The sequence below is a fragment of the Pinus tabuliformis genome, chromosome 5_2 (assembly GCF_031772625.1).
Source record: "Pinus tabuliformis cultivar Carrire ecotype Pingquan chromosome 5_2, CPIR1, whole genome shotgun sequence".
Taxonomy (NCBI): Eukaryota; Viridiplantae; Streptophyta; class Pinopsida; order Pinales; family Pinaceae; genus Pinus; species Pinus tabuliformis.
Window position 1 is genome coordinate 951938147 of NC_142306.1, and position 21572 is coordinate 951959718.

Genomic DNA, 21572 nt, shown 5'->3' on the forward strand with positions numbered 1-21572 from the left:
TAATAGATACTTTTAATTAACACAAATGAGCAACATTTTTTTTTAATTGAAAAATTTATTACAATGAAGCGAATAGTGCCAAATGCTACAAGAAAGCAACCATCCTTCAGCAAAAAGTACCACTAGTGAAGCATACCTTACCTGTTGATTTTTCTCATACTAGAACTCTGGATTCCTAGCCATTATAGAATCCAAAATAAGTCTAAGCCTGACAGCATTTCTTGACCTCATGATTATTAGCTATTTTTAAGAAAGTGTAACAGTAATTAACCTATGGATAAGAGAACCCCATGGTTTCAGCAATATGATTGGCCTTGTCCATCCCCAATAACTTTTCAACAATAATAACTGCATATTCCATGGCTGATCCAGGACCGATGCTAGTAATCACCTTCCCATCAATTACAACACGCACATTCACAGAAGACTGATCTGAGAGTTTACTTGAATGGTGAGGATGAGTGGTAGCCTTTTTTCCCTGCCACAAAAATCCACAGATGATAGCATCATAAACTTTTTCATATAATGAAAGTTAAGATGGAACACAAACACATTGGCTTTCTCATCTAAGAAATATATGTTCCCAGTGAAATATTTATGTCCATACCTTCAACAAGCCTTTGGTATCTAGCATTACTGCTGATGCACATATAGCTCCATACACCTTTGACTCTGCATGTTCTCTAAGTAATGCTACAAGTTGTTCTGATGATCCCAATTTTTGAGCTCCATACCAGCCGCCCTAAAATAATTTTCAGAAATAAGGGACTATGGTATCGATTTAAATGCTAGTGTCTGCAGTTTGAACATAGACCTGAATTTACTACTTTAAGACGATAACATAAGAAGGTTAATATTAATAAAATGAGATGCTGGAATTTTGTATCAGCATATTTGATTTAAATTGACAGACTATTCTTTCATAGAAGTGTTACATGGGTATATCTTTCCTACCATGGATAATAGTGCCAATATTTGGTATTTATCTTGATGTGGAACTTTGGTTAGTAACTTAGACAAATTTTAAATGAATTGGTAAGGATTATTCTTTTCACCAAAATTTGAATGTTAAAAAAAAAAAAAAACTGCATTAGAAATGATGTGGATGCATCACAATTTTCAGTCAACAAAGACATTTGATATTTCGATTACGCTACTCATATACAACAGATCAATTAAAACTCACAGGCAAATGGATCAAATCATAATTTGATAAAATTGCATCTTTAATTAGCTGATCGGCAACAATTTTTGTCCCTCTGGCAGCTACAATTTCCAAACTGTCTTCTATGGAAGCAACCAAGACATTCACTTTGGCTCTCCTCAGAACATCTACAACTACAACAATCTCCATCTCATCTGATCCATTTGCAATAGGGACAAGCACCTGCCGAGGTCAATCAGTTTTGTTATTTCAACTCACAAATTATCACATGATAACAACAGTTATTAACACCATAATGTTAAATCTACATAAAATCATCAACACAGTTATGAGTCTAGTCTGTTTAAAAATGTATTACAGCGGAGCCAGTTTATGTATCTAGTGGAAAAAAGGATACTAAGAATGGATTAGTAGACAACTGATACAAAGTCCCAACTAGCTGGGATGTAACTGAATAATCCATCCATCTAGAAAAGAAACTCTCCATCTTACAAATACCTACAAGCCACCCTCGTTATGAAACCAAGGAGGCAACACTTACTTGAGGAATATTTTGGAGCGACCAGTCATCAACATTGTATTCCTCTTTTGACACTTCACATTTATTCCAACCACGTGGCACCTGTGCATCCAAAAATGGCCTCCATAAGTTAGATGAGGAAATTCCATTGCTAAATATACAGTTCTACAAAAGTAACTATACTTTCAAATACTACTACGAAGGAGACAGGAAGTAACTTGAGCACCACACAGAGAAATATACTTTATTGCAGAAGGACTATACTTTATGTGCAACTTGAAAAAGTAAGAACTGTTGACTAATAGTGATCCAGTACCACTCCTAAAGCATATGTTAATCCTGCTTCATCACTTTGAAATATGCTTTAAGCCTGTTTCATCACTTTTAAATACTAGCACAGATCATCCGCCCCATAGTTACAAGGTATGCATGCAATTCCTGGACATGGAGGCATGCAAATTCCAGCATCCCCATCATATTCGATCATGATGTATTTAATTCTCTTAGCATCCAGCTGTATTTGCTTCTCATTAGATATATGGCTAGGTACTCAGGGTGTGTGGATATCTGTGTGTGTGCGGGTGAATGCTCCCAAAGACACACAGAAACCTTCAAATGCTGAAGATTTGGCTTTGTCCCAAGCCACATTTCGTTTGGTGTCTTCAATTGTAATGAAGCAGTGGGCGTTCTGTCCTAGGCATATGCAGCAATTGCCACTGCTTCTGCCAGAATGAAACAGGCATCCTGCGCTGCACGTGATACTTTCAACGGCTTCCTATTTTTCCATTTGGCCAGTCCATTTTGTTGTGGAGTGTAGGGCAATATGAATTCCAGTTCAGTGCCTTCCTGAACACAAAAATTCTTCTATGCCATTGAGGCATGCTTGCCTCCATTGTCACACCTCAACCTCTTCAGTGGTTTCCCAGACCACTACACAAAGGCCCTTGAAAAACTTATGTCTCCATTATGTCCGTCTTGTTGTCGCGCAGATTGGCACGACAACGCTCGGACCGGGGGCTGTCACTCTGATCCCCGATCCCTCCGTTTAAGCTTGTCTCCCGCGGCTAAGGGGGGTAGACCCTGCGAGATAGTGTGACCAACTGTCGACCAGTTGGTTGGGAGACACGAGATACGATGTAAAAAAGCACACGATGATTTGATTAACTTAGCAGACCAGTGCCTTGTGGAGTTAATGTTTAAATGATTACCTTTTAAATGATATAGAAACATGGACCATGAACAACAACCATCTATCATCAGCTAAATCACATGACCAAAATGATATCCAGCAAAAGAAACCTTCGAAAAGATAAATGCTTAAAACCACCACGAGAGTTGTAAATTATTAACCAGATATCATGTTTCGTATCTCAAACTTGAAAAATTTAGCATCTCAGCATAAAACATATAACGCGAAAGCTCTTGAGACTTGCAAAAAATAATTTTCCACAATTTTTTTTTTTATTTTTTTTATTTTTTATTTTTTGGTTATTTCCCTTTTTATAAATAAAAAATCTAATCTAAAAGAAACTAAATATTAAAATCTAATATCAACAGAACCTAACTCTAAACCCTATCTAACATAAATCTAAAGCCAAAGTCTATAAAATAAAAAAAAAAAAAAAAACTAATCTAAAACTTTAGCTAAAAATCTATTCTAAATAAAATATAAAAAAAAAAAAAGAATTAACTATACAAACAAACAAAACTAAGTCTAAAACATAAACGCATTTTTTTTTTTTGGAATTTATATGTAATGAAACTATATAAAAAAAAAAAAAAAAGATTAAAATCTAAACAAAAAAAACCCTACGCTAAACCTTTAAAAAAAAAACGAAACATATATCCTACGCATATATATCGAATAACCAAAGCACAAACCCAAAAATTTGAGTTCACTGGTCTGCACGTATAACTCACGCAGACAGAAAAGGAAAACGACGCAGCTGATCGGAAAGGGAGCAGAGGAACCCTAGCCGTCGGAAGACAAGAAACGCGTCACCATTATACCAACACGCATTTGCTCATTTGAATGGCGGAAGGTGACAGAACCATAGCCCTAAAAAAAATTCAATTTAAGCTGGACGGCTTTGATATCATACGGCGGCAACAGAAACGAAACAATACTACCTGCGGATTTCCGAATGGCGAAATGGAGCAGACAGACGGCAAACAAATTTTATGCAATCAATTTTATGAGAGAAACTTACCTGAGCCGAGAGCTGACTTACCGAAGCTAAACAAAAATAAAAATGCAAGCATTACCTGGACGACGGCTTGAATACGCAAGTGATACTGACGGATTTGTGTATACTGACCCTTACGGCTTCAATACGCAGGTGATGGGTCTGCAAATCGATTTTTTGATGAGCTGGGCCGTGGCTCCTCTTGCTGGTTTAACATGATGCCCTGCGTTTCAGAATGCACCACAAATCCTGGCATTCATTCACGCTGAGGAGTGAAGAACCTTTGTATGAGTGATGAGCGTGTGTTGCTGATGGGATATGGTCTTGAAAACCTGGGTACTCAGATCTGATATAGAGACGATCATACTATTGCCTTCTGTTGACTGAGCAAGAATGAGACGAACGGTTTCACGCTGCGTCTTTACACATTATACATAGTTTTGTCTCCTTTCTGCGATGCGTCCGGCGTTTGTCCTGAAACATAAGTCCCTCAACAGCAAAAGATTTGCAGGAAGCTTGATTCCCTGAGCGGCAGACAGCTCTGATGAAACCTTGGATGCTTGAGAAACCCTACAACTTGAAATAGACCAGATCACCCCACAAGTAATATGTACATAAAACCAAAACTGAAAAACCCTAATGAAAAGTTTGTAAAAAAAGCAGAATCTTGAAAACCCTAGATCAGCTAATAATTTACAGATTTGGCCCCATGAAATGCCAGATGTGACAATAACTGCAGTAATGTTTTCAGCAATGTTGTTAAAAGCGCGATCGGGATTTAATCGGCGCCGGGAAAAAAGCGGAAAAAATCGGAAAAATCGGGAAAAAATCGTTTGGCACAAAAATATTCATTTTTTTTCATTTTTTTCCAATTTTTTTAATATCTAAACCATCTACAACATAAAATAAATACATTGACACATAAATATGATAAAAAAACTAATATATAAGATGTTTAATATCATTTCTAGCGCTAAAATCACACATAACATTGAATCATGTCCTGAATAGTAAGTCCTGAGTCCCAACTCAGCCTCAAAATATCAACAAAAAATATGATAATATATCTCATCATGTCATAATGTCATATACAATAAAATGAAAGTCTAAGACTCTAATCCTATTGATTTCCTCTGCCCCTCTTGCGAGAAAATGTCACTGCTTTCCCTTTCCCCCTAGATGAAGATGCTGGTGCCTGTGGTGGTGGAAATGGCAGTGGAGTCTGACGTGCTCTAGAAGCTGAAGAAGTAGCTGTAGAAGTAGCAGCTACTGTAGGTAGACAGAGACCACATCCTCTAGTGGTAGCCCGGGTAGGCGGTGTCACCTCCTCCTCCTGCTCCTCCAACTCCTCCTCCTCCTGCTCCTGCTCCTGCTCCTGCTCCTGCTCCTCCTCCTCCCCCTCATCCTGCACTAACCAATCCTCAGTGGGATCCATGAGAGGCCTCTCGGTCTCAACCCTCCATTCAGCAGTGGTGTCAATCTCATCCAATGAGATGGCATCCATATCAGGTGTCTTGTCTAGTTGCCTCACCCACAATCGAAGATTGTAGTAGACATAGACCATGTCATTAAGTCTACGGGACTCCAACCTGTACAAAGTTCATGAAATAATAATTAATAATTAATATTATAAAAAAAAATATTGTTTAATGAATTCAAAAATTTATTTGGAAATTTGCAATATTTTAAATGTTTAAGTGTTAAGTTGTTAACCTATTGCGCTTCTTGTTGTGTAATTTTTCAAATACACTCCAATTGCGCTCACATCCCGAGGAGCTGCATGTTTGGCTGAGGATGCGTATGGCAAGCTTTTGCAAAAGGGGTACTCTGCCACCATACATCTTCCACCATGCGGCTACAACAAAATTACAAATAAACATAAGAAAAAAATGGAATTTGAAGAGACAATGAAATTTGAAACAAAGTTACAAACTAAAAAATACCTGGCATTTTGGCCGTCCTATCAAAGATAGCCATATCAAAGCCAAATGTGCCACCTGACATCTTATACGTCTCAATTTGTTTAGAGATCTCCATACGTTGTTCTGGAGTTCTCACCATCTTCTGGACACAGGTTAATAATCCATCCATGATTTCAGCATCAAAATCAAACCCACATGCATAAGAAAATGCAGGGTTCAGGAAAAGCCCAGCAGCATGAATGGGACGATGGAGTGTGTTGTTCCATCGCTCATCAATGACGTTCCATAGAAGGAGTTGTCTCTGGAACCCATCATCTCCCTTGTCATCATAGTAGGACCGAATGGCTTCTTTGGCCCTGTCCATGGCTTCATACAAATAGCCCATTGCGGGCTTCTCACCATCTACCAACCGAAGAACCTTTACCAAAGGTTCAGTGACAGCGCACACCTCCTGCACTCCCGCCCAGAAGTCTTCTTGGTATGAAACAAGTCTGCAGACGGCCTCTCCTTCTGGTTTGCGGCTCATTGGCGAAGAACGCCACTCCTCTGAAACAAACATTCTCTTCAAATCCCACAGATTTCAAGAGGGATTGAAGAGATATGAAACTCGTCGCAAACCGTGTAATGGCGGGGCGCACCAACTCTTTGTTGTTGGTGCATTTTCTCATCAAGCTAAGCACAGATGTGTGATTGTAAATAAATTTTGTGATGGTTTTTGATGAGTCAACAGCCTCTTTGACAAAGGGAATTTTCCCTATGTCCTCTAACATCAAATCAATACAATGGGCAGCACAAGGTGTCCAAAATAAAGTAGGATGCCTGTCCATAAGCATTCTACCAGCAGCAACATAATTTGCAGCGTTGTCCGTTATGACTTGGACAACATTTTCTGCACCCACCTCCAAAATAAACACATCCAGCAAATCACATAAATTTTTTGCATCTTTGATTTGATGAGTTGCATCAATAGATTTGATAAGCATAGTCCCCCTGGGACAACTAACCAAGAAGTTTATAAGGGTTCTCCCCTTTTGGTCAGTCCAACCATCTGACATAACAGTGCATCCTGTTTGTGCCCAGGATTCCCTAAAATCCTCCAATCTTTGGGTGCAGTCACGCTTTTCATCTTGAAGAAGCCGGCCTCTGAAATCATGAAGAGAAGGGATTTTGTACCCCGAGCCAACACTGGCAATAGCATCAACAGTAGGTTGGAAAAATGGATTATTCCTTACAATGCTGAAAGGAATATCACTCCAGAGGAGAAATTTTGTCATCAACTTGTCAGCTTGTTCTTTTTCAGTTCTTTTCATCATTGAACCGATAGTTGGTTGTGCACCAGGTGTGGTTCGAGGAACAAAAAATGATGATGCAGCTACCGGATTGACTGACGCTGCAGTAGAACCAGTGCCACTTGGCCCACTTCCTTCAGCTGACCTTTTTAGTTGCCTTTTGAGTTCTTCTTTGGCCTCTTTAGAGTGCTCTAATTCTCCCAATGCTCTCATGGCTTTTCGGATAATTTCAGCGTTTGTATTAGGACAGGGCACCACATCACGTCCAGGGATTTTTGCAAGGTGGAACTTCAACCTGTACACCCCCCCGAATATCTCCTTTCCACACAACTTGCAATACAAGTTTTGTCTATCATTCGGAGTTTTAGGGTCACCATATTCCCAGAAAGGATCCAATTTCCTTGGCATGTTTGTTTTTGAATTTTGAATTTGCAAACCTATGGAAAAAATTAAAAATAAGGATTAGGAAATAGGAATTTAAGATTACATAATACAAATTACAATTTAGCATTTGCAAAATTACAAGTTAATTATTTCCAAAATCCCAATTTCTAAACCCAAGTTACCCAACCAAATGCCAATGGCAAATGCAAAAAAACAATGAAAAATAAAAAAAAATAAACAATGTTTAAAGAAAATGAGAAAATAAAAATAAAAAATTGGTTCTCATAGTCATAACAAATAACCCATCCCAAATCAATGAAAAATTTCCAAAAATTCTTTAAAAACAATGAAAAACAAAGTTTTTATAGAAGCAAAACAAAAAAAAATTAATCTACATACCTGGTTTATGGACAAATTGGTGATCTTGGCTTGGATTCCTCCTAAAATCGCTTGGATTCGCTCCCAAATCCGACGGCAACCCTCTCCCTCACTTCTTCTCCTCCTCCTCCGCGCGGACTGCTGAATGAAATAAAATAAAAATCGATTTTCTATATAAAACGCCCGCTGCCCGCGCCTCTGGCGATTTTAACCGAAAAAATCGCGATTTTTTAAAAAACTCGCGAAAAAAAGTGCCGATTTTTATCGATAAAAATCGCGATAAAATCGGATTTGCGAAAAAATCGCGATTTTCCGATAAAATCGCGATTTTATCGCGATTTTAACAACACTGGTTTTCAGTATATCAGAAAATTTTGAACTTCACTGTGAACAGAAAGAAAATCTCTCAATGTAAAACAGAAAAGAAACTCTTAATGATTAACCCAGGGAACAATCAGCTGGGCTCTGCACAGAAAGTGCTTGCGGGAGTTGGCTGGTTCAGCCGAGAACTTCCCCGAACGCCCACAAAATTTCCTTCAAAAAATGTTTTCCTGCACATCTCAAGCAACCATCAGCAAAGAGAGAGAGAAAGCTGCTAGATCTCAGGAAATAATGGAGATACCTGCCATTATTTCAAAAACCCTAGCAGCCCTCAAACCCTAGCAAGTGAACAAGATACCTGTGCTCACACTACTCTAAAAACAAGCTATGATTAATCGCTGAAAACTGAAATATGCAGAAAATTAAAGATCTCACAGCAATTCCAGAGAGCAACACCAACACGATTTGAACCCCAAAGTCTTTTTATTAACCAGAAAATCAGATTACAAGAGAGCTTTTTCAGTACAGACTCACAGATCAGATGAATTGAAATGACCCCCTAAGACCCTATATAAAGGAAATGATCTTAACGGCTAGTTCGAGTGATCCATGTAGAAATGATCTCGACCGTTGATGAGGATCAAGACATCTCTTGATCTCATCCGTCGATTTATTAACTTAAAATATTATTATTTTATTAGTTAGGGTTTTGCTTTATTTTTTTATTTTTTATTATTTTATTATTTTTATTCATTTTTTAACTTTTTTAATTCATTTTAAAATGGATCACTGAACTAAGCCTTCGGAAACATCACCTAGGACCTAGGACTTAGGACTCATGAGGGGATTTAAAACATTTCTCGACCCTCAGGACACGTTACATCATGACTTTTACAAAATTACATCTTAAGGGACAAACCCATTTAATACAGACCCTCACAAAACACCCAGCTCTGCGACACAACGATAATCTAGCAGATCAACACACTAGGATTCTCCTAAAGTTCAAATGACAAAATCAATCCCGGCTTTGGGGTCAGGTTTGAAGGAAAACTCTGCCGATCCGTGGATCGGTGAGACAAAAAACCTTCCGGGACGTAGATTATCATCAGAAAGCTAGGTCCACCTAGGCAAATTACATACATGACTTCATGTCTGCTAAGATTATTTACAGCTTATACATGCAAACTAGGTTTACAACAAAAATGATCAAGCTGCTGATGATGGCAGGATGGCACGGACATGCTGATCAGGTGCTGCTTCTTTCTGTCAAGAAAAACGGGGTGCACTGCATGGGTAGTTGACCAGTAGAGGTCAACATCTGGCTCTACTTGGGGACACGTTGCTGCTTGCAGGAATGTGAGAATCCAGAATCTGCATCCATACAACACAAAAATAAGTAGCGTCCATCCATAAATCAGCATATACATTAAGCACAGGAAAGAAAAAAGCTCTTCATTTATTAACTATCTAAAGCAGAAATGAAAATGCGGAAAAAACAAGGAGTAGGGTTAGAAATACGCTACAAAGGATGCCCTACGGCATCAGATGTGTTCAATATAGTGCATACTGAGCATTTGCCTGCTTTCAGGCAAATCTGTCGGCTGCTTGTCGGATGTGCCATGTCCAATTTTGCATATGGTAGGACTCTTTCCTATCCGAAAATCAAGCTGCTCACGGCCGTCTGATGCATCAAATCTTCGTCTAATCTTCTTCCTCTTGCGCTTCTTCTTTCTGGCAGGATGAATTACTGATGATCTGGAACTTTCTGTTTCGAAACTATCAGATGAAGTGTGTAAGTTATGCATGCTAAGTCTTTTTGTGTCTTGCATCTGATTTTTATCGTTTTTAAGCTTATCTGGATCACCTTCAATTATCCACTTAATGACCTCCTCATAGTAAGATGGAACTTGTTGCGGCAAATGAGAAGGCTCCTGGTTTCTCTTATCATCTGACCATTGTTGAATCTTTCGAACTTGTATTCTAATGGCATCAATCTGACTAGAGCATTCATCCCTTATAGCGCTAATTTGCATGGCATGGTTTTCTTGCATGTGTTTTATTACCTTATCATTCTTTTCCTCTATGTCCATCAAGCAATGTTGCATGAAATTTATCTCTTCTTTATGATTCGCTTGCATGTCAGCCAACTGATTGTTATGATTGAATGTCATAGAGTCAATTTCCCTATCATGATCAGCTTTCATGGTCACCATATTTTCCTCTAAGACTGACATCTTGCTTTGCATGCTTCTAATTTCTGTTTCATATTTAATTTTCATGGCCTCAATTTCCTTAGCATGCTGATTTTGCGTGTCCTCAATCTCCTTATTACGTTTTTCCAGATGGGTGCGTAAAGTTTTAACATCATTGATAAGATTAGTTTGGTTGCTTTCCAGATTTTTCACCAGCATCTTTAAATCTTGTATTATTTGCTTTTGCTCCTCCTTTTCATTGTCATTTATCCCTGATTTTTCACTATGATGATCTGCAATATTTCCGGTGGATGACACATTCTGACCTTGAAATCTTTCTTCAACAGCTGAATTACTTTCTTTCTGTTCAACAATTTTAGAAGTAGAAGGCAAGCTGTTTGGACTATCATATCTATCTTTAAAAGCATTGAGAATGTCTTGTAAAGAAGTGAAAAAATCATTAGGAAAGTTATTAAACCAATTCAAGGCATCACCCTCTAAAGAACGGACAAATAGACGCATCTTGAAATCTTCATTATTATATTGAGGAAATCTACAGTATAAGATCATTACACAAGTAAACATGTTTAAATGCCTTTTAACAGCGACCAAATCATCACCCGAGAACTTAAGTAATTTACCAATGGCCTCTTTCGGAAGATCATGGAGATTATCAGTAAAATGACATGGTTTAAATGAATAATCCATGATGAACAATAAGGGATCAGTTGGATGATAGAACTAGCTCTTTGCTCAAGAAAATCAAAAGATGAAAGAAGTGGAGTCGCCACTTGAACAATAAAACTGATTCTAAGATCCAAGAAGTAACCAACAAACAGATATGCGGGAGGCTTCTTGTCTGGGAAAAAATAAAAAATGGAGTCGCCACCCAAACAAGAAACACACCGAAGAGATGCTACTGGTATGTGATGAAAAGATGCCAAAATATTGAATCTGCCAGCTCAAAAGAGAGATGAGAAGATGAATGTCGATGAAACTCCAGGAACAGAAAAACTCTGTCCCCGGCAACGGCGCCAAAAAATGTTGTCGCGCAGATTGGCACGACAACGCTCGGACCGGGGGCTGTCACTCTGATCCCCGATCCCTCCGTTTAAGCCTGTCTCCCGCGGCTAAGGGGGGTAGACCCTGCGAGATAGTGTGACCAACTGTCGACCAGTTGGTTGGGAGACACGAGATACGATGTAAAAAAGCACACGATGATTTGATTAACTTAGCAGACCAGTGCCTTGTGGAGTTAATGTTTAAATGATTACCTTTTAAATGATATAGAAACATGGACCATGAACAACAACCATCTATCATCAGCTAAATCACATGACCAAAATGATATCCAGCAAAAGAAACCTTCGAAAAGATAAATGCTTAAAACCACCACGAGAGTTGTAAATTATTAACCAGATATCATGTTTCGTATCTCAAACTTGAAAAATTTAGCATCTCAGCATAAAACATATAACGCGAAAGCTCTTGAGACTTGCAAAAAATAATTTTCCACAATTTTTTTTTTTTTTTTTTTTTTGGTTATTTCCCTTTTTATAAATAAAAAATCTAATCTAAAAGAAACTAAATATTAAAATCTAATATCAACAGAACCTAACTCTAAACCCTATCTAACATAAATCTAAAGCCAAAGTCTATAAAAAAAAAAAAAAAAAAAAAACTAATCTAAAACTTTAGCTAAAAATCTATTCTAAATAAAATCAAAAAAAAAAAAAAAGAATTAACTATACAAACAAACAAACCTAAGTCTAAAACATAAACGCATTTTTTTTTTTTTGGAATTTATATGTAATGAAACTATATAAAAAAAAAGAAAAGATTAAAATCTAAACAAAAAAAACCCTACGCTAAACCTTTAAAAAAAAAACGAAACATATATCCTACGCATATATATCGAATAACCAAAGCACAAACCCAAAAATTTGAGTTCACTGGTCTGCACGTATAACTCACGCAGACAGAAAAGGAAAACGACGCAGCTGATCGGAAAGGGAGCAGAGGAACCCTAGCCGTCGGAAGACAAGAAACGCGTCACCATTATACCAACACGCATTTGCTCATTTGAATGGCGGAAGGTGACAGAACCATAGCCCTAAAAAAAATTCGATTTAAGCTGGACGGCTTTGATATCATACGGCGGCAACAGAAACGAAACAATACTACCTACGGATTTCCGAATGGCGAAATGGAGCAGACAGACGACAAACAAATTTTATGCAATCAATTTTATGAGAGAAACTTACCTGAGCCGAGAGCTGACTTACCGAAGCTAAACAAAAATAAAAACGCAAGCATTACCTGGACGACGGCTTGAATACGTAGGTGATACTGACGGATTTGTGTATACTGACCCTTACGGCTTCAATACGCAGGTGATGGGTCTGCAAATCGATTTTTTGATGAGCTGGGCCGTGGCTCCTCTTGCTGGTTTAACATGATGCCCTGCGTTTCAGAATACACCACAAATCCTGGCATTCATTCACGCTGAGGAGTGAAGAACCTTTGTATGAGTGATGAGCGTGTGTTGCTGATGGGATATGGTCTTGGAAACCTGGGTACTCAGATCTGATATAGACACGATCATACTATTGCCTTCTGTTGACTGAGCAAGAATGAGACGAACGGTTTCACGCTGCGTCTTTACACATTATACATAGTTTTGTCTCCTTTCTGCGATGCGTCCGGCGTTTGTCCTGAAACATAAGTCCCCCAGCAGCAAAAGTTTTGCAGGAAGCTTGATTCCCTGAGCGGCAGACAGCTCTGATGAAACCTTGGATGCTTGAGAAACCCTGCAACTTGAAATAGACCAGATCACCCCACAAGTAATATGTACATAAAACCAAAACTGAAAACCCTAATGAAAAGTTTGTAAAAAAAGCAGAATCTTGAAAACCCTAGATCAGCTAATAATTTACAGATTTGGCCCCATGAAATGCCAGATGTGACAATAACTGCAGTAATGTTTTCAGTATATCAGAAAATTTTGAACTTCACTGTGAACAGAAAGAAAATCTCTCAATGTAAAACAGAAAAGAAACTCTTAATGATTAACCCAGGGAACAATCAGCTGGGCTCTGCACAGAAAGTGCTTGCGGGAGTTGGCTGGTTCAGCCGAGAACTTCCCTGAACGCCCACAAAATTTCCTTCAAAAAATGTTTTCCTGCACATCTCAAGCAACCATCAGCAAAGAGAGAGAGAAAGCTGCTAGATCTCAGGAAATAATGGAGATACCTGCCATTATTTCAGAAACCCTAGCAGCCCTCAAACCCTAGCAGGTGAACAAGATACCTGTGCTCACACTACTCTAAAAACAAGCTATGATTAATGGCTGAAAACTGAAATATGCAGAAAATTAAAGATCTCACAGCAATTCCAGAGAGCAACACCAACACGATTTGAACCCCAAAGTCTTTTTATTAACCAGAAAATCAGATTACAAGAGAGCTTTTTCAGTACAGACTCACAGATCAGATGAATTGAAATGACCCCCTAAGACCCTATATAAAGGAAATGATCTTAACGGCTCGTTCGAGTGATCCATGTAGAAATGATCTCGACCGTTGATGAGGATCAAGACATCTCTTGATCTCATCCGTCGATTTATTAACTTAAAATATTATTATTTTATTAGTTAGGGTTTTGCTTTATTTTTTAATTTTTTATTATTTTTTATTATTTTTATTCATTTTTTAAACTTTTTTAATTCATTTTAAAATGGATCACTGAACTAAGCCTTCGGAAACATCACCTAGGACCTAGGACTTAGGACTCATGAGGGGATTTAAAACATTTCTCGACCCTCAGGACACGTTACATCATGACTTTTACAAAATTACATCTTAAGGGACAAACCCATTTAATACAGACCCTCACAAAACACCCAGCTCTGCGACACAACGATAATCTAGCAGATCAACACACTAGGATTCTCCTAAAGTTCAAATGACAAAATCAATCCCGGCTTTGGGGTCAGGTTTGAAGGAAAACTCTGCCGATCCGTGGATCGGTGAGACAAAAAACCTTCCGGGACGTAGATTATCATCAGAAAGCTAGGTCCACCTAGGCAAATTACATACATGACTTCATGTCTGCTAAGATTATTTACAGCTTATACATGCAAACTGGGTTTACAACAAAAATGATCAAGCTGCTGATGATGGCAGGATGGCACGGACATGCTGTTCAGGTGCTGCTTCTTTCTGTCAAGAAAAACGGGATGCACTGCATGGGTAGTTGACCAGTGGAGGTCAACACGTCTTATTGTTCAGAAGGTAAACAAATGTCTTTCTAAGAGTTCATCGATGAATGTAACAAAATACCTTGCTTCTCCTTGTGCCAAAACCTACATAGGTTCACAAATGGTTGAATGAGTCAGCTCCATTTGCACCTTTTTGTGTCTTTTTCTTTGAGAAACATCTTCTATGTCATTTTCCGAGATCACAGCCTTCAAGCACGCCAATTGCCAATTACAAATATAGGCCATCTGCCAATTGTCCCTTTCGAAATGGCTCCAATGAATCTGTCCGTGCCTTTACATGAGCCCTAATGCCTCGTGAAGGAAAATGAATCATTAAGAATATATACAAAGAAATACTCATATAAATAACGTATCAAGTAAATAACTACCAAGAAGCTAATGAGTTAAAAACATCATTTCCCAATGAAGAATCACAAGATGCATCATGGTAACTAAATATAAACTATAAAATCATCCGGATAATGCATTGGGGTATTAAAATCCTTCGCCTCTAAAATGGGTTATAATCTCGGACCTGGACATTTGTGTACACATCAAGGTTTTTCCTGCTCAACAACTTCAGAGAACAAGTCCCAACTATCTAGCTAGTAACTACAAAAGGTAATAGACTCTCCTTATTATTAGATAGGTAGGGAGTCGGGACATTTGCATCCAATAACGGTGAACAAATTATATTGGTAAATAGGTCTCACTAGTGAATGAACCACCACAGTGAACAAACCGCCATATGATTAAACCACACCTCTTGAGTCTTAACAAACCACATTGGTGACAGACCATCACGGTGAACAAGCCACCACATGAAAAAACCACGCTGGTGAACAAACCACCATGATGCATCCTTAATATATCACACGGCTTATTGACTTTAAAGTTTATCCTAATACAAGTTCACTTAGCTGCTCATGGAGCCTACATTTCCCACAATATTATCCGTTGCCTTATGTTATGGCCATTCAACAAAAGTTACAATAGATAGGGTACTAATATGATTAATGTATCCATTTCCCACATTCACAACATCTGAACCTTCACTTGTCGAATTAAGCATTCCTTCTATGATCTCTTCCCTTTCCATCCTCTAGGTTGGATCATGAGATGCATGATTATATCTCTTTCTCTAGTTTTCTTGGTTGACTTTTTAGTTGAGCTTCCCACTCAACTTGTTCCTTCATAGAGATTCTTCTCCATATTCCTTTTGATAAGATCTTCAGCATAAACTTCCAAACCTTATCTCTAACATAATCTCCGAGTCCCCAATGAGTTGTCCAACTAAAGATTCTTCAGCGAGTCTACAAGCATACTTGTTTAGTTCTGTGAACTTTTGTTCATGATCATCTTCAATCATGCTACCATACTTCAATGAGCAATACTCGTTTCCTTTTTTCATATAGTACATCTAGCCCAAGTAAAGTGCCACTATCTAAATCTAAATCATTTTCATTCTCTAAAATACTTAATAGCACACCAACCTGGAGTTATGCAACATTACGTCCCCTCCTCATCTACCGATGCGTTAGGTTTACATCCATTTTATTAAATCATTTTTTCCCTTTTTCTTTGTTTTTTTCTCAAAACTGTGAAGTTTGGTCAAAAGAAAGCATGGGAGAATCTGGATTTTGAGGGGGTCATTCCCTGTCGTCTTCTCTTGTCTCCCCTGACAAAAGGGAGTGTGGGAAAATGTCCCCTTTTAAGTACGATTTCCTGAAAGCATGGGGAGCAAGCCCCCACCCTTGGGAACATGTCCTTGTGTAACACTCAAAAAAATCTGATCTTACCCTCTTGAAGTCTTCAACTTCCCACACCTGTTCTAAGTGTTACATCTAAAATGCAAACATGGGGAACTCACCACGATGCTAAAACCTGTCAAGCTGTATATTAATGCAAACTTGATTTACTCTCCTGCTCTGACGACCATTTGCAAGAAAATCTATTCAATCCTTAAATTGAGTAATTGAAACCCTATGACCATGTGCTAAAGCCTAAATCTAATTACAGCACTCCTCAATGTTAAACGATGAAATTTTAATGATAAGTTCATCCCATAATGAAACCATGAGCTATCGTAGTTGATATCCACTAACGTGTCCACAAACTGTCCATGCCAAAATGTGAACTTTGACGAGTTCATCCCATATGTGTCAACGAACTATTATACATGTTAACGTTTCCGACTGCAAAATAAAGGGTAATAGTTTTCAATAACAGAGAACAAAGTTACACTTACGATCATAAACCATGTTTCTATCTTATTTGTTCGCACTGTAATTTGATCTTTTCTTTAGTTTTCATTTTTCCATGTATATGTTGGATATGTAAATGAATCTATCACCTTCTGCAAATAGGAAATATGCGAATAGAAAATATGGCCGTCTAGACAAACATTTCACCTTCCAAAGTTCTAAATAAATATTCACACATATCTCACTCCAGAATGAGACTGATTCTGCCTCCATCTCTATGTCATTGAGAAGAGTAATAGAATTACAAGTCATATAAATAGAGTTACAAGTCATATTAGTCATTCAACCTTTCTAGAGATAAAAAAAAACACGGATAAAATTGAATGAGCCAGAGTATATAAATAGAGTTACAAGTCATATTAGTCATTCAATCTTTCTAGAGATAAAAAAAACACAGACAAAATTGAATGAGCCAGAGTATATAAATAGAGTTACCAGTCATATTAGTCATTCAATCTTTCCAGAGATAAAAAAAACACACACAAAATTGAATGAGCCAGAGTGGAAAAGAACTGACCATTGATCTCAACAACACCTCATCTAGCATTTTTTTGCCAAAGAGTCGTTCAGCAATAGAGAGTGCAAAGTCCAATGTCAAGGCAGGCCCTTGGCTAGTGGTGACCATTCCATCTACTTGGATGCTAGAATCAACTGCAACAGCTGAAGATAGCTGGTCCATAAAAGAAGGATGACATGTTGCCTTCCAATATCAACAACAAATACAGTCAGCATCAAATTTGCTACACAATAAAGATTTAGATTTTCATGCCAATATAAAATATTTATTCATAAAATTGAATGAATCTTGGGAATCCTTAATATCCTCAAGTGAGTATAATGGTTAAGAACATGTCTTTCCTCCTAATAAGTCACAAGTTCAAATCCAAAGGGGTGGTTTATGTACACCTCTGTGTACTTTAGCAGTCAAATTGCTGCATAGAGACGGGTCCTTTGTCCTACAAACAAAGGGGTTTCAGATAGAAAACTTCTGTGATTCCTAATGTTATTGAGAGAATCCTTCTGGTAAATCACATTTCAATATTTCTAGTCCACGAGTTTCGAACCACTAAGTGTGGTTCATCATTAGCATCAAGATGCTGATGATGAACCACAATTAGTGGTTCGAGTCAACTAGAAATATTGAAATGTGATTTACCAGAAAGATTTTCTCAAAAACAAAGGGGTCCTATACACCAATTTAATGGACTATTATTATTATTATTATTATTAAAAGAAAAAGTCATTAACAAAACAGATAACATGATGATGAGTTCACTATATGAAATTGCACACTGTCAATGAACTGGGAATTGAAAGACAGTGATTACGGCACCTCCCTCTGTGAATCAGGCCAAGTTTTTCACAAACTAGTGACATCCAGGCAAGGTGTGGATATACAGGAAACATATCTGAGTTTATAGCCTACCATGGGAGGTTAATCCACTGAGTAGGTTGATCAGAGAGGAAACCAAACCCCATTTTGCTGCCTATTCATTCTGACATGTACATCCATCACAAAGGGCATTACCAGTAAATTACCAATGGATCCCCTTAACAGTAAACAACCAATGTATCCTTAATGTTCAAACTTTCAAAATGACCTATATGATACTATCCCCTAGCAATTGAGCTAGTAATCAACTATTTAGAAATAAAATCCAGCACCATCAACTCAATTTGGCTTCATACTGAAACAAAATGAGGCATTATAGGGGCCTTACCTGGCATGCTTTCAGCAGACCCCATGTCTCCAGAACCACAGAAGGCGCTTCACCTACGGCAGCACAAAGCCGCCCCTCCTTTGCATGAGCTTCGGTAATCTTTCGCAAAACCTCGCAGTCTCGTAATCTTTCTGAGCCAGGCATGCCCCCCTGAAACCCCATTATCAAAGAAAGACTAATTCATCGACGTGAATTGAGACCATTTTCCTCTGAGGAATAGAAAAAGCAAAGAAGATAAACCCTTTCACAAAACTTCAAAAAAGAAAATTTAAAGCTTGGGATGTCACCGAACAAAAGCCCTAAATACACAATTTTGCCCCAAAGACTAAAAATGCAAAATCCAAATTATACAATCTTTTCCAATAATTGCAAAGCAAAATTTAATTTGGAAATTTATCTTATTAATTATCCGAACTTTGATTCATCGAACACAATATTCTGATTATTAAGTCTTTTATATAAATGTAGCTAACTCTTCCCTGTAGAACATAAACATTTGAGTTTTCTGTTTTTACAACTAGCAGTGTGGAATCCTCTACAGGTACCTATAAGGAATTCGCTAGAGTGAGAGAGTGAGGGGACTTGCGGCCAAAAGTTAATTTCAGGATTTTGCAGACAATACTTCATATAACTCTTTCACCAGAATTCAAATAACTGATAACATACCGGTAGAACAACGAGGTCAAATATCTGGGATTCACATTCCGAAATGAAGGTGTCTGCTACGAGCTTTACGCGACTTGAACACTCGATCTGCAAATCCTGTTCGACCGACGCCACTGTGACAAGTGCGCCACCTTTACTGAAAACGTTGACTAGAGTCACAACCTCAATTCCTTCGCTGCCAAATGCAATCGGAACAAGGACCTGTGTTGCAAAAAACATGCACAACAGGATTATAAATCATATAAATACACATTTGGCTGCAAAATAATGCTATCCAGAAACGTGTGCACTCAATTTCTCACCTTTTTCTGAGGTTTCTCCATTGCAGTGGGGATAATTGAATGCAGAACACTGGAAAACTCGATGGTCTCTTCAATGGAGAAAGTATGAATGAAAATGGTGCATTTTGACTGTGTCAGGCTGAAGTAGTCAGCATATTTGCAACCACAATTTTTAATGAATTATCATTGAGTCCATGTCTATGTCCGTCAGCTGAACTAATTTTTTAATGAATTATCATTGAGTCCCTGCCTATGTCCGTCAGCTGAAATATGTTGTTTATTTTCGGCCGCCTTCGTTTTTTCCATCTTTTTAATTTTATTTTATTTCAGCACGTATTAAAAATATATTTGCTACTGCCGACGTTCAGTCAAGGTATCCATGCCTATGCCCGTCAGCTGAACTCTATTGTTTATTTTCGGCCGCCTTCCTTTTTTCCATCTTTTTAATTTTATTTTATTTCAGCACGTATTAAAAAATATATTTGCTACTGCCGACGTTCACAGTCAAGGTATCGAATTTGTTTCTATTCTCTGTGGTCTACCAACCGACGTGACATCTTAAACCAGGGGCGAGGTTCGGTGAATTTGATGAAATTTAAAAATGGGTTAACGGAAAAGGGAAATTGTAAAAATGATTGAGTCCAAATGTTTATTCTACGGTTGGTTTATTATGATGTGTAATGTGTTTATTTTGATTTGTAAGGTGTTTAATTGTTATTAAAGTTGAAATTTTATGTAAGTTAAAATTATACAAAATAATTAAATAATATAGGTTTACAAAAAATTTATAGGTGGAAAAAAATCAGATTCTTCTTACTTATTTTAGATTTTGATTTAAGATGGATCTATACTATTTAAAAAAATTAAATTGTTTTCGAGTTGCAAATAAATTTGTATATAAAAAATAAACAAGCTAATAAAATTAGACAAACCTGAAATGAGTTCAATAAATATGGAAATTGTAAAATGGAAGAGATTATTTGCGCTACCTTGTGAATTTCGTGTAAATACGAAATTAGTTAACCATTGTTAGTGAAATATATATATATATTTTTAAATGGACATAATATCATTTTTTTTTTTTTAATTTTAAACGTTAAGGAAATAAGAATTTTTTTGTTTTATTTTTATTGTGAATATTGTAAATTTTTATTATATATTTTATTAATGTTTTAAATGGTTAGGAGCTCGTTCAGGAAGCACATATATCAGTCAGAGTTACAGATTTCTAGGGCTGCCTTGATCAGTGATTTGGCAAGCAAATTACTTCTATATTATTGTTTTCTCTGCTGAATTTTTGATATTAATAATAAGAAGATTTGATTAAGGGTTTTCTCCATCTTGGGGTTTTCCCCTGGCTTGAGCCAATTCCTGTTGAAGATCAGATGCACAACAATTAAATAAAATACTCAGCAAATAAATCAAGCACAAAACACAGAGGAATTTAACGTGGTTCACCCAACCAATCTGGGCTACGTCCACCAAACATAGGCATCGGCAATTCTTATTAATCAAACAGGAGATTACATAAATCAAATCCTCACAAACTCTCACACTACAAAAACAATCCGTATGGATACCTGTTTTATAGCAAGGAGAATCAAACTGCCTCATAAATCCTCTCAACTCAAATTTAGGATGCATTAACTCCCTCCCAACAAACTGGAGCTAATCTAGGAACTAATTCCTATTGTTGTCATCTACTGAGATTTTGCCTATTTTATTCAACAGAAAATCTCAACAATCTCCACCTTGACAACAATTAGCCTGATGCCCTGTTTGTTTATTATTTTATCTTTTATGCAAGCCAAGAGAAGCCAAACACCAACGTAGCTTCTCTAACAAAACTGGTTTCGTGAACATGTCTGCACAATTCTCCTTTGTATGCACCTTTTCAAGAGAGACTCCCCTTTCAGTGATAACCTGTCTTACAAAATGGAACTTGATCGGTATATGCTTTGATTTACTATGATAGGCCGGATTCTTCCCCAAATGTATTGCGCTTTGACTATCACAAAGTAA

General features: G+C 37.5%; 1 protein-coding gene across 1 annotated transcript; it reads right to left on the reverse strand.

Moving 5' to 3' along the window:
* Positions 1–209: 209 nt before the first annotated feature.
* On the reverse strand, positions 210–19795 carry LOC149162414 (protein DJ-1 homolog B-like). The gene is made up of 8 exons (XM_089437264.1): positions 19572–19795; positions 19270–19470; positions 18604–18753; positions 17400–17582; positions 1707–1787; positions 1187–1387; positions 608–742; positions 210–478 (listed from the first exon to the last, which is right to left on the reverse strand). The coding sequence occupies exons 1-8, from the start codon at positions 19590–19592 to the stop codon at positions 272–274; spliced, it is 1179 nt and encodes a 392-aa protein (XP_089293390.1). The 5' UTR covers positions 19593–19795; the 3' UTR covers positions 210–271.
* Between the last annotated feature and the right edge of the window lie 1777 nt (positions 19796–21572).